The 13,216-nt window shown below is 40.3% G+C and overlaps 1 protein-coding gene across 3 annotated transcripts in view; it reads right to left on the reverse strand.

Moving 5' to 3' along the window:
• Nucleotides 1-914: 914 nt before the first annotated feature.
• SCAF4 (SR-related CTD associated factor 4) overlaps nt 915-13,216 on the reverse strand; it is a 67,550-nt gene continuing 55,248 nt past the window's right edge. For all 3 annotated transcript variants that reach the window (XM_032353733.1, XM_032353735.1, XM_032353732.1), the window contains exon 20: nt 915-2,764. In XM_032353733.1, the coding sequence (XP_032209624.1) occupies nt 1,803-2,764 (962 nt within the window). In that variant the 3' untranslated portion in view covers nt 915-1,802. The remainder of the gene's footprint in view (nt 2,765-13,216) is intronic.

Raw genomic sequence — 13,216 nt, forward strand, 5'->3', positions numbered from 1 at the left:
AATATTGGTTAGGAGAAGAAAAGCCAATTTGGAAAAGGACAATTTTGTAGTGTTCTCAGTTTTAAAATTGGTGATAAAAAGAACAGAGGTGGTTAAAATCACTGTCAGAATTTAAAAACCGTAACGGATTTCACTAATAGACTGCTTGGTGGTATGTGTGTGGGATAAGACTGAAATATAGGGCCTGGCTTGTGAGCCTCAAGTGTGATCATTACCATGTAGTACTTCAGGGGAGGGGTGTTGTCATGTGGAAATAGGATGGTTCCAATACTTAAAATTGGAAATAGGGGTTTTAAGTCCTTGAAATCTGAACACTAAATCAGATGTACTATTTCTTTCCAGAAGCAGTTTCAGTTAGGACTTTTAAACCTCTCAGGTGGGCCAAGAGGACAAGTCTTATAATTCAGGTGCAGATATCAGCCTGATTTTCTCAAGCCAGGAACACATGAACAGTGTCCTAGATACATTCTCCCTGTCGAAACAGAGATCTTGCTGCAAAGCACTATTTAAAAACCAGAGTAATAAAGCAGCTTTACCTGGGGATGAGGGCAAAGAAAAAGCTACCTGCTCAGCACACTAGAACTAGGACAGTTTAAAAGATAATTTAAGGGAAAAAAGCCTCAACAAGGTCATAAACACTTGGGATTGTGTAACAACAGGTCTCTTCCTTGGCACTGGGGAAAGCAGTTTTATGGAACCGCTTTTCTGTATTATTTTAGATACAGGTTTGATTTGGCTTTGGACGTCTCCACATAATAGTTCTTGGATAAACTACATCTACTTTTCTAGTTATCCCAACAATTTTAAGCAAAAGAGAAAATACTTTATATGTTCTTATATGTGACAAAAAGTTCAGTCTACCTCTGCCCAGCAGGGGAGTTTAACAAATGGTAAAGAAAGGCAACAGTCAAGGCTTATAAGGAAACAATAGGTTGCATTTAAGTCCTTAAACATAGAAGACAGAAAGCTTTTAGGTTGCAAATGTTAACCTTGATTTTTTTTTACCCTTCTGAAAAATTTAATGGGATGGTAAGGAAACACTCAAACTTACTTCTAGTAAGTAATACCCAGGCAATCAGATAATTCTATAGTACAATCAGGTCTTTGGGATCCAGTTTTTCCCCCAGCAAAATTTCTCTTTACAAGTTAATTAGGGCAACATTTACCATAAAGCCAATGGCAAAAAAGAAAACCTTGATTGAACTGCAGAACTAACAAGCTTTTCAGTTAACATGAAAACAACTAACCCTTTACACCTTATGATTGAAATGTTATAATTCAAAAATAGTACAAATGAAAGTGAGAATAACTACATAAAGATGTCTATTTCCATCAAATAAACAAGTCTAATTTAGACTCCAGTACAGTATTAACAGCTCAAACTTTGATGGTGAACAATCCTTTTCCACCTTAATGCAGTGTAGGAAGAATAGCACACATTAAAGTTTGTTATGAAAATAGAGTTTATTAAAAACATCCCTATTGTTTTGAGGAGCTTTCACCGTTACCTTGTCTTAAATTAAAAAAAAAAATAGAGAGCACTTCTAATTACGATTTGTAAACTTTTTAAAGTCAAAACTTTTAAAAAGTTACAGCAAAAAGGGTAATATTTATTCATATTTTCAGTATTTTTTGTTATTTTGTGGCTATTTTTAAATAGAAGGGAAGCAATCAAATTGCTTACAATTCCCCACCAACTACTGCGGGGCTGCGGTATAGCAGGAGCAATATAATACAGCATCTGTACACCTCAAGCTCTACACTCCGGAAGTGTCACGGTCACATTCCACAAATGCCAGTCTCTAACGAGGAGCCTCTGCTGCTGAGCCAGAATCCTTTTCGGGTTCAACGGATGAGGTAGCCTCAGCAGGTAGCTCTTCAGAAGGTTTTACAACGGCAGACTCAGACTCCCCCTTACCAAGTTCTGAAACAGTGTCTACGGTTCCCACTTGGCTAATGGGAGGTTCAGCGGTTTTGTTACCACCCGCCCTGTCTGTCACCTCGGGCTTCTCCTTTCCTCGGTTTTCTTCCTTATCTCTACGAGACTCTCTATCTCTAGAATCTCTCTCTCTGTCTCGATGCCCACTAGAGCGTCTATTTCTCTCTTCCAAGTCTCTGTGCCTGTCCCGGTCAGGGCTCCTTCTTCCCCACTCTCTCCTTTCACGGTTACTATTCTCTCTATCATCATTACGGCTCCCATACCGTTCCCGGTCATTTTCCACCCTATTTCCAAAAGATCTTCTTCCAAACCTCTCTTGGTCTCTACCTGAATTGAACTGCTGCCTGTTATCATTTCTAAACGGCTGTGGTTGTTGCTGTGCGGGCGGCGGCTGCTGTTGCTGTTGCTGCTGCTGCTGCTGCTGCTGCGCGGGTGGAGGCTGCTGGGGCTGTGGCTGCGGCGGTGGGGGCTGCTGCGGCTGGGGTTGCTGCTGCCTTCCATCTCTGTCTTCAGGACCCCCTGGGCCTGGCCCTGGGCCCCCGAGCCCTGGCATTCCGCCAGGCCGAACAAAGGGGCCATGTGGTGGAAAGGGGCCTTTCATTCCATGAGGTGGCGGCATTCCAAAGCCCCCCGGTCCTGGAGGGGGACCTCGGTGCATCATATGCGGCGGCATGGGACGAGGTGGCATCAAAGGGAACCTCTGTAAGTGAGGTGGAGGCATTCCTGGAGGGCGCTGAAGTGGGATCAGGCCAGGTCGGGCACCGAGAAGACCAGTGGATGGTGCCTGGAGCCCAATTACAGGACCAGGTGCAACTCCTTGAGTACCTAAGAGAAAGTAAAAATAAAAATTATGTAAAGCAATGCAGAAGATGGCATTTGATTTTCACCTGTTTTCCTGTGGAGCTTCAATCAAAATGAAGTTCAATCCAGAATCTTCCAATTTTGCGTGGTTTGCCAAGTCTACCCTGTGAGAAACTCAGTGTGAGGGTCTGCCCAGTCACAACCACGGGATGCAGTCTTACAGATACTACACTATATATATGCTATGGAGATACTACAGGTCTATATAACCAGTGTACGGGTGATTAGGGTCTCATACTGGTAGAGGTCAAAATCAGCTGGAAAAGGAAATTGCAGTCTACCCATTTTGGAAAGTCTCCTATAGTCTTCACCAGCAGCTGTTTTGGCGAAAATACTTAAAACACTCAAAATACTTAAAACGTTTGAGAAATACAATGTACTAGGCCTAATGAGAAAGTGCTGAACTATCTGAGCCAACTAAAGGCCAGCTCAGGTGTACTTTTAGGAAATTTTACGTTTTAAACAGCTCAGGTGTACTTTGAGGAAATTTTACGTTTTAAAGTCAATACTAGAAACAAATGGGGGTCACGGACCCAGAAAATCCACTGAAGAGAGAGGTCTCTGCTTCCTTGTCGTTAGGATGCCTTACTATATGGTACAGTAATGCTTATAAAGCCTGACAGACCAGCGGAGAGTTCATTTTACAGGTTCTTGCTAGGCCCCAATGACGAAGTATGCTCAAAGTTCAGCCATTCATCTTCTCATTCTTCCTAAGGCAACAAGATGGACGAAGTTGGTGCTGTTGACAGCGCTGAGGACTTACTGGTTTTATTTCCCATTTACATGAGGCTTTGCTCATGTTTTGGTGTTAAGTCATACAAATTCAACAATCCATCATTTAGAATGATCTGGCAAGCAGTATGCATGTCTCAGTTCACCACTTAATAACAGAAAGGCATCATCTATTTCTTTGCAAATATCAACATCACAAGGCAAATATACTATATGACCAATGGGAGTTAACTCCTGTTACTGTAACACTAACACTGGAAACTGTTCCAGAGGTTAGAATATGTACTATTTCCTCATGTACTGTAGAAAGGCTTTTGAGCAAGTTATGGGTTAGGACTCTTGATCAGCAATAGTTCACAGAAATGTTTGGGTGACACAGGTAAAAAAAACTCAAGAGCAAACCCCATACTTTAAGTATTCCCCACGCCCCCCAACATCAGTTTGAACCACTTCCTTCCTCCCACGTGGTTCTGGTTTAGCAAACATTTAACAAGTACTGCTCCCTCCCTAATTTTTTGTATGAGTTTCTAACTTCAGTTTCTGCTCCTCACAATACATGGTCCGATAGTATTCTGTCAGACTTAAGGACTAAACAGAGTAGACCTGAAAATACATATACAGCGGTTTATAACTTTCAACATGAAAACTCACCAGCTTTGGTATTTACTTAGACACACCTTCTTTCACATGCTTAAAAAGAAGTATGTTTGGTGAAATATAATCTCACTTAGGAATGACCTTGGACGTGTGCCTCAGAAATGAGATAATACCTGCCTCTTGTTGAGATTAAATGGGATAAAATACATATATAAACTATATCTATTTTGACAGGTGATAAATATTCTAACATTAAACATTTAACTTCACTAAAATGAGTGCGTTCTTCATTTCTGATTTGGATCTAATTATTAACCTCTCGTGGTTCCCCAACAGCCACCACAATTTAAAGTCAAGCACTTTGGCAGTTGGGAAAAATGTGAACGCAGCGAGCTTCCACATGTCGGGTCTAAAGGTAAAATACTCTAAATACCACAGTAAAAAGGTAGAATTTAGGAAATGGACAAATGAGACAAAGACCTTGTCTCTTCACACACTCTTCAGACTCGCCTTGAAACCCCAATGAACATACACAGAACCTATCCTCCGTTTCAGATCTAAATGAATTCACAATGGCCAACATTATTCCTATCACTTAGTAAACACCGTGGTATGCCAAACAGCAGGGCAACAAAAGCACCTAAGATACGTCCTTTCTCTCACTTTTAAAAGAAATTAGTCCCAACATTTGTGGACCATAACTCAACATAAAATGTATGTACCCAAGTTACTGCCCTTTTCATAGAGATACCACACAGAGATACACTCAAACTTTACTTTCCCACCAGCCTTTAAAATGACCACTGTTTTACTCTGTTAGAGAGTTCAGTGCAGCACATTAGAGTACCTCTCTTTAAGCTCCAGAGGCCAATGCCAAAATTTTAAATATCACTAGAAAAATGGGAAACGGGTTCAGAGCATCTTATTATAACAAAAGAATCAGGTTCAGATGAATCTTTAAGAGGCAACAGGGACAATGGTAAGGTCCTATTTCCTGATTTACCTAAGACTGGCTTCCTCAACTACCAATCTGACAGTGGCCAAAGGATGGAAGGCCACCTCAGCCTTGTACAGAACAGATAAACTGGCAATAATTCTCTTTAAAAATATAAACCTGTCTCCGGGAACACATCTCCTTTATAACATGCATTTGAGAGTAAACAGACTGATTTAATATGGTTAACATTTATAGTAATCATATATTTAAACTTCAACATACAATATTTTTATAAAAGCAAAAATATCGCCTAATTCATTGATTCTGTAGGTGTGGCTGTTTGTATTTGCCTAAAATACTACAAGCTCAAATCCCTTCTCTCATTTGTAAATAAGTAGATTTCCATTTAATCCTTCATGGACAAACATTTACATTCCCCTGACAGAATATTCCCATAGTCCTAAATGTTGACCTTCAGGCCACAGAAGTGGTAAAATTATGGATTATTATTGTGTTTTTTTTTTTTTTGCTGTCAACATGTGTTGCTTTTATAATCAAAATTATAGTTAACTAAAAATATACCAGGTGGCATAAACCATTGACAAGCATGCTAGCTGAACTTCATTTTTATTTAGGAAAGCTGACATTATACATACATCAACAGACAATGTAGTCAGTCTGGTCTAAAGGGCCTTCAAAGCCCTTTATGTCATTATGTCATGGAAGGATGACATGCAATGCCGCTGACAAGTTTTCTAGTTACAGATTAAAAAAATAATAATTCACATATATTGAACACTTGAGCTTTACATTATTGACTCATTTCAAGTGCCAGAGACATAAAGATAAGTGAAACATTGTCCTTTCCTTCAAACAGGATATAGCCTAAGCAGAAAGAAACATGCCGGCTGCAGGAAGAGATGGCACAAGCTAGTACGGGGGAAAAGGCTGAAGCTTGTGTGTATGAATCTGAGTGTGAGGCTTAGGGTGTCTGAGCAGGGTCCAACAGCAAGGACATCACCAGTCAGGAGAACTGCAACAGTGTGTCTTCTGACGAGAGAGAAGACAGATATGCAAGATGAGGTTTATTACTGGAGCAGCAGGCAAGAATCTGTGTGAATACAACTACCATCCAATGGAAAGAGGTTCAGGAGGCCGAGCAGGCTGGCTGGGGCAATTCAGAAGTGTGAGACGCCACAAGAGAAAAGCCGGACTTTGGCTTCAAGTGATGGGGCAATGACCAAGGCATGATTCGCAAGGATGATCCCATGTTCATTTTTTGAAAGAGCTTTCTAGCAAGCAGTGTAGAGGAGAGCCAGGAGCGGAAAGACAGCAGAGAGCAGGTGGACTCTTATCCCCAGAATCCAGGGGACAGAAAGAGAGAGACTGAACCCAGATAGGGAGGACAGAGAGGAAGAGCACAGCTCTCTGGTCTGAAGGAGTAGACAGAAGCATCACGCAGTGCAGGAATTTAGGAAGAGAAGCTGTTTTTGGGGAGAGAGAGGACAAATTTCCACTGAACTAGAGGAGACTGGGTTAGATCTGGTGGGTGTGTGCAGAAGAAACTGGTGTGCATATCTAGAGCTCCTAAGAGAAGTCCCAGTGTCACCCTCAGTTCAGGTGAGAAAAAGGAAGAGTTCAGACCCGAGGAGACACTCCCTTCAAGTCTCCAAAATTTTAATACAGCGGACTTTAATGCAGGAAAAGGGACAGCCCCAAACGTCTATATTCAAATTTGAGAAGTGTTAAGAAATACACTTGAGTTCAACTCAAAACAACCAAGACTTAACTGTGAATATTCCTTTGAGTCAAAAGCCAGACATTTCACAGTTAAAAAGTCAGTCAAGATTAAAGGGGAGGTACACTGCTATCTAGAGCAAAGCTGTCCAGAATTATGTGACTTAAAGAACAGGTGTTAAAAGGCTAAAGGGGGAGCGAGGAAGAGGAAGCTGGTATCACGGGTGGAATCCAACGTGGACCTTGAAATCCCAGAACATAAACAAGGGACACAAACAGTAACTTTCTGCCCTACAGGCAGCTTTCTGCTAAGGACTGTAGGGGGGACAGGGAGGGCAAGGAGACACATATAAAATTACTAGAAGTTTGAATTAAGTGCTGAGTGATCCAAATGCATCAGTTAGCTGGATGCTTTGGAAGAGGATGAAAATTCAAGGGGGATCCTTTAAGGAAAGCAAGGACTTGCTAGGCGAAAAGGGGAGGGAGGAAAAGGATGAGGGAAACATCTAGAAAGGCAAGGCAGTTCTACCTCTTTGCCAACAATCTCGTCCTTCATCTTACCAAAACCACCGCTTCTTTCAAGTCCTGGACCTTTCATTATAAATACCTGTATTACTTCCAAATTCTCATCTGCAAGCACCCCACTCCCCGAGCCCCTTCTCGGAGTAATTGTTGATGTCACGAGGGTTAGGCCCCCACAGTGCCCTTCAGTGTCTTTACCTTTCCCTCCTTAACTTGCCTCAGAGTCCATGGTACCCTCTCACCACAGCTGGCTTGGAAAAACCTTGACTCGATGGTTCTGAATGCAACTTCTACCTAATCTGTACCCCGACAGGGCTGGGGGGGCATCCCACCCCCAAGACGTCAACTGGTCTCATTTTAAGTGGACAATTAAAACCATAAGTGCTTCCTTAATGGGTTAGTTATCCTCATTTTCCTAGTCTGTTTTCATTCTCACTTCCCTCGATACCTAATTCACCTGTTCCTCCTTAATTCTGCTTATTCTTAGGAGGCTTTATAACAAATTCAGTGAGATAAAATACACAGTTTATAATTCACTTACATACAAGTGTTTGTAACTCAATGGTTTGTAGTATATTCAGAGCTGGAAAACTGTCACAATCAACTTCAGGATATTTTCATCACCTCAAAAAACCCACTCTTACCACCCCCATTTCTGGTGCCCCACTCCCTGCCCCCTGGCAACCGCATACTCCAGTTTGTGTCTCTATAGATTTGCCTATTCTGGACATTTTCTATAAATGGAATCAAACAATATGCGATCCTCTGGGACTGGCTCCTTTCACTTAGTTTATCTTGTTAAGATTCACCTATCTTGTAGCATGTTTAAGGGCTTCATTTTTAAAAAAATTACCAAGTACTACTATTCCACTATATGGTTTATAATGGAAACCATTATAATGAAAACCATATATTGTATATATGTACCGGGGTTTATCATGAAAAAAATAAAGGTCGTTGGAAGACTTTTTCATTACCTACCACCACATCTACCGATTTACCTGTATCCGTATTACTCCTGAGAACATTATGCTCCAAGGGCTAAGCTCTTTATTTGAACCCTGAACCCATGCATGTCCTCAGCAAACACCTCTTCTTTCTTCTACCAAAAACTTCCCCTCTGCTGATTTTCCAATAAAGATACTTTAGTTTCATCCACCTTTTAGAAATTTAAAAATAAATAAATAAATAAATAAAAAAGCCTTCCGTTTCCTTGCATCTCCTTCCAACCATCACCCCATTTCACGGTTCCTCTAGGTAACAAGTATCCTCAGTGATGTCCAGAATCACTGCACCCATTCCTTCAGCTCATTCTCTCCTGACCCTTCGTAATTGGGCTTTTTGGATCCATCATTCCAAGAAAACCACATTTCTAAGGTTATCCAGGAGCCTTCATTCTGCTAAATCCAGGCAGCAACCTTCAGTGTCCTTCCCAGACCCAGCAACACAACCGACAGTTGATCCCTCCCGCCTTCCTAGTAACTGTCCTTGGCTTCCAGAATACCCACTCTACTTTGCCTGCTAGCCCATTGGCTGCACCTTCCCTAACCTCTGCTGAACAGAACAGTAGAGAACAGTGGTTAAAACCACAGGTGTTGGGAGCAATGCTAGCTTCAGCTCTGAACCCACCGCTTGCAGCTGTTGACTTGGCCAGGCTACTTCCTTTTTATGCTTCAGCCTCCTTATCTATAAAATGGGGTAACTGCACCTACCGCTTAGGGCTATAAGGCTCAAATGACTGATACATACAAACTCCTCAGTAGAGTTCCTGGCATACGGAACTGTGTCTGCCTTAGTTCTCAGTACTGTATTCTCAAGCACTAGGTGCTAAGTATTTCCTGGGCTCATCCCTCTAGGTCTCTACATGCCCTCAAGTCCTCTCACAGGCTCCTGTGGCCTTGCCGATGTGTTTGCAGACGATACCTGAAATCACATCTCGAGACATTATTCACCACGTTGTTTACTTACCATCTGCACGTCAATTTCAAAGTTAAAATACCCACCATTTTACCTTGATATCCTCTCTGCGAACCCACTCCTCCTCGACATACGTCCACCTCAGGAACAGAAATTATACCCTACTGATTGCTCAGGTCAGAGACTTGTTCCTGACTCCCTCCTCTCACATCTTGTATTCAATAAGGCAACAAGGAGGCCCTCTCTTCAAAATCAATTCAGTGTCCAACCAATTCATTTCCTCCACTACCACCCCCGATGCAAGTAGTCAGCCTGCATCTCATCGACTGCAACAGCATCTGGTGTCTTCTTTCCACTCTGAACAACTCCTGTAGTCTGCTTTCTCTGAAACAGCTGTTACCTTTATAAAACACACATCGGATTAGGACCACAACATTCCCCATTGCGCTCATAAGCAGGCCCTTGACAACCTTCTCTGAACTGAGACCCTGCTGCTCTTTCCTTTGTTCACCCGCTCCAGCCACACTAGTGTGCTGGAGTCCCTCAAATAAGCCATATTCATTCTCAATCCTAGCCTCCTTTTGGCCTTCTACATGAAATGTCTTTTCTCTCTGTCTATGCCTCTTCCCCACCATTTCTCTATATATTACCTTCTTAGATGCCCTCCTCAGCTGTCCCATTTAAAAGGAGCACATCGCTGGAGCGCCTGGGTGGCTCGGCGGGTTAAAGCCTCTGCCTTCAGCTCAGGTCATGATCTCACGGTCCCGAGATCGAGCCCCGCATCAGGCTCTCTGCTCAGCAGGGAGCCTGCTTCCTCCTCTGCCTACTTGTGATCTAACAAATAAAATCTTTAAAAAAAAAAAAATAATCTTAAAAAAATAAAAAATAAAAATAAAGATCTATCTAACAAATAAAATCTTAAAAAAAATAAAAGAGCACATCGCATGTGACACTCCTCCAATGCCTAAGTGTTCTCTACTTCACTCTTCACAGGATTAACTCCATGTGAAACTATTACTTTTATCAGAATAGAAGTTCTACAAAGACGGGCTTTTGTCTTGTTCATTCAGGTATCTCTAGTACCCAGAAGGGTGCCTGGTGCACAGTAAGTACTGAAGAAATACATGTTGAATGTACGAATGAATGGTGGTGGCAGAGTCGTGATGACCAAATTCATCAGCAGAAAATCCCTCTTGGGGTGCAAGAGAGAAGCTCTAAGTCCAGGTTTCTCCCCCAGGGTACAGAATGTCTTTCCGCTGTTCACCTACAAAGATCTGAAATTTATTTTCAGAAAGGCTGCAATTTTCTTTCGCAACCTCCTTTTCTGTTCCTAGTTGTGGTTCCACCTTTTTTGATCTGATCCCAATAAAATGAATGTCACTGTGGCATTTGCATGAATCTAGAATGAAACTTTCCACACAAGAAAAAAAATTATCAACCACCCACCAATACCACCAATCCCTAGGTTTGATAAAAAATTATCAACCTCCCACCAATACCAAAAATCCCTAGGCATGTGCATGTATATATATAATTTTTTTAAAAAATCACTAAATGTCTTTTTTTCATTCCAAACCTTCAGAAAATGGGAATACTGGCACAACCCACATATGTCTTTCTTTTGCCCAGATTTACCATTTAGTAACATTTACAGCGTAACTATTTTGAAAACACTCCCAGGCAATTCTTATAGCAGTTACTATGTTGGGAGCTGAGGAGAACAAAAGAGTAAGGAGCTAGTTTTCAAAGAAAGAGAAAACACATTTTAGACAGTATTATACCAATATCAAATCGTGCCTAGAATGTTAACAAGAGATCTTTAAGAGAAACCGGAGTTTTCAATAATACATAATGCTGGTGTACCGAGAGGGGGATCTATTTTTAGTATAGGGGTACATTATGTTTTGATAAAGTCCAATACATGAAAACCAGAATTTCAAATGAAGAGAAATCAGATTATCTAAAAGTGAATGCATGGCTTTTTGCAAAATAATGTACAATAGGCTCTGGTCCATGTCCCATAGTTCATTTATAGTCACTTTCTAGAATTTGCACACAAATTGCTCTTTTAGTATAACTGGCAAAGCACAACAGCTCTGACTTGGAGTTAAGAGTTGCAACGTTCAATGTTAGCTGGAAAAAAATCTTACCTGCAATTCTTCATAGCAACATCACTGTCTACTAAAATCAGTTCAGAGCCCAGAGTATATGCCCCTCCCACCTTCCTCAAACCCAAAGTGATGTATGTCCGAAGATTTAAATTTAAGAGACACCCTTTAGGCTGGAGTTCTACAGCCCAGGAAGCACAGAGGGACATGGAGACAAAGTGATAAACAGCTTTCAGATTTTTGTACAAGACCTTCCCTGTGTGTTTCATTCAAGTACTTCACCTACTGAGAAAATACCGTGTATTCATGCATCAACTCATATCCAAGGCAAGTATTTGTTGTGGATTAATAGCTATTAAGCATCTGCTGTATCCACTGAACAATGTTATATACTAAACCGAAGGTAGGGGACCAGAATGTGGGAACCATTTCTACTATGTAACACTAGTGAAATAATTACCAATGTAATATTTAGAGTACCAATTCCAGTATTTTAAAGCTTTCAAAGAGAACACATTATAGGATAAAGTCAACAGGCTTTTTGGGGGTACCAAATCAAACACCTCATAGATCCCTCTAGCTTGTAATTTAAAATAACCAAATATAGCAAAGTTCACAGTAAGAAAAAAACCATTAAAACATAAAAGTTGTATTAAAAATTAAATATTATCATAAAAAAATGACTCTAGGATTTCTTCAGGTTTTCTTTGAATGTTATTCACACTAGACTGGTGCTCTAATGTTCTAATTTAAATGTTAAAAATTACTAATATAAAAATAATTATAATTCTGGGCAGAGAAATCCAAGCTAAGTGAAATCACCATAAACCAAATATGAATTTTAAAGTAATCACTGAATGTGATGGTAAAACTATTCATCTTCTAGGCAGTTTTAAGGATCTTAACAATTGCACGAAAACAAACACAGTTATTTACGTATATAATTCACAAACCAAGTCTGTACACTTAATTTCTTGAAGCATCCAAATTGAGTTTATGCAGGGATGTGTAGAAACCAAGTATGAAGGGCATCATACCACTGTCTAGCAATTCAGCCTGGAGGCCACCAATATGTGACTTCTGCTTTAGATCTTTGGTAACCAAAATTATCAGTAAGTAGGAAGCAATCTTAGAAATACCCATTTCTTACTTACAAATTTCACCATCATCTATAGCAGTGTGACAAAACTAGGGAGAATTTGCATATTAGCAATTAATTAAAGTAAATGTATCTGACAAGAGAAAAGGCTTTAATTTTCCACCAAAGGAAAGAGTTCAAGTTAGCGTAATTTTTCCTTGAAAAGATATTTTGGATATACTGGTAACACAGTAGAGATATGTAACACAAACAAACATTTTTTTTGTGTATTTTTTTTATTGTCTGGAACACCAAAGTAACCCAAATTTCACATTTACAATGAACTTTTTAATAAAAAATATGCTATACATATTAAGGGATACATGTTATACAAGTTTTTGAAAAGTAAACACATACACTTAATACAGTAAAGAGAATAGACTGAATTGCTATCATTAATATTCCCTTTCACCTAAATGATCAACCACCCCTACCAAGAGCTTTTATCAAACCACCGTCCTAACTAGCTATTTTGGGGTGTGAGGTACGAAGAATGGATTTCTTTAAAATTAAGTGATAATGAATTATTACTGTGCATCATATAACTTCATATTTTCAGAATGTCACTAAAATAATCAGAATCTCTACAAGATGGAGGTTTAGTTCTCTACAAATTTGGTAGTGTGGGGTACCTAAGGCCAACTCAAGAAACAGGTAGTTAGTTACCACTTCCAAACTAACACCCACACTTAAATTTGATCACTCAGAAAATTCTTTAAGCCAATCCT

Source organism: Mustela erminea, chromosome 1 (genome assembly GCF_009829155.1).
Source record: "Mustela erminea isolate mMusErm1 chromosome 1, mMusErm1.Pri, whole genome shotgun sequence".
Lineage (NCBI taxonomy): Eukaryota > Metazoa > Chordata > Mammalia > Carnivora > Mustelidae > Mustela > Mustela erminea.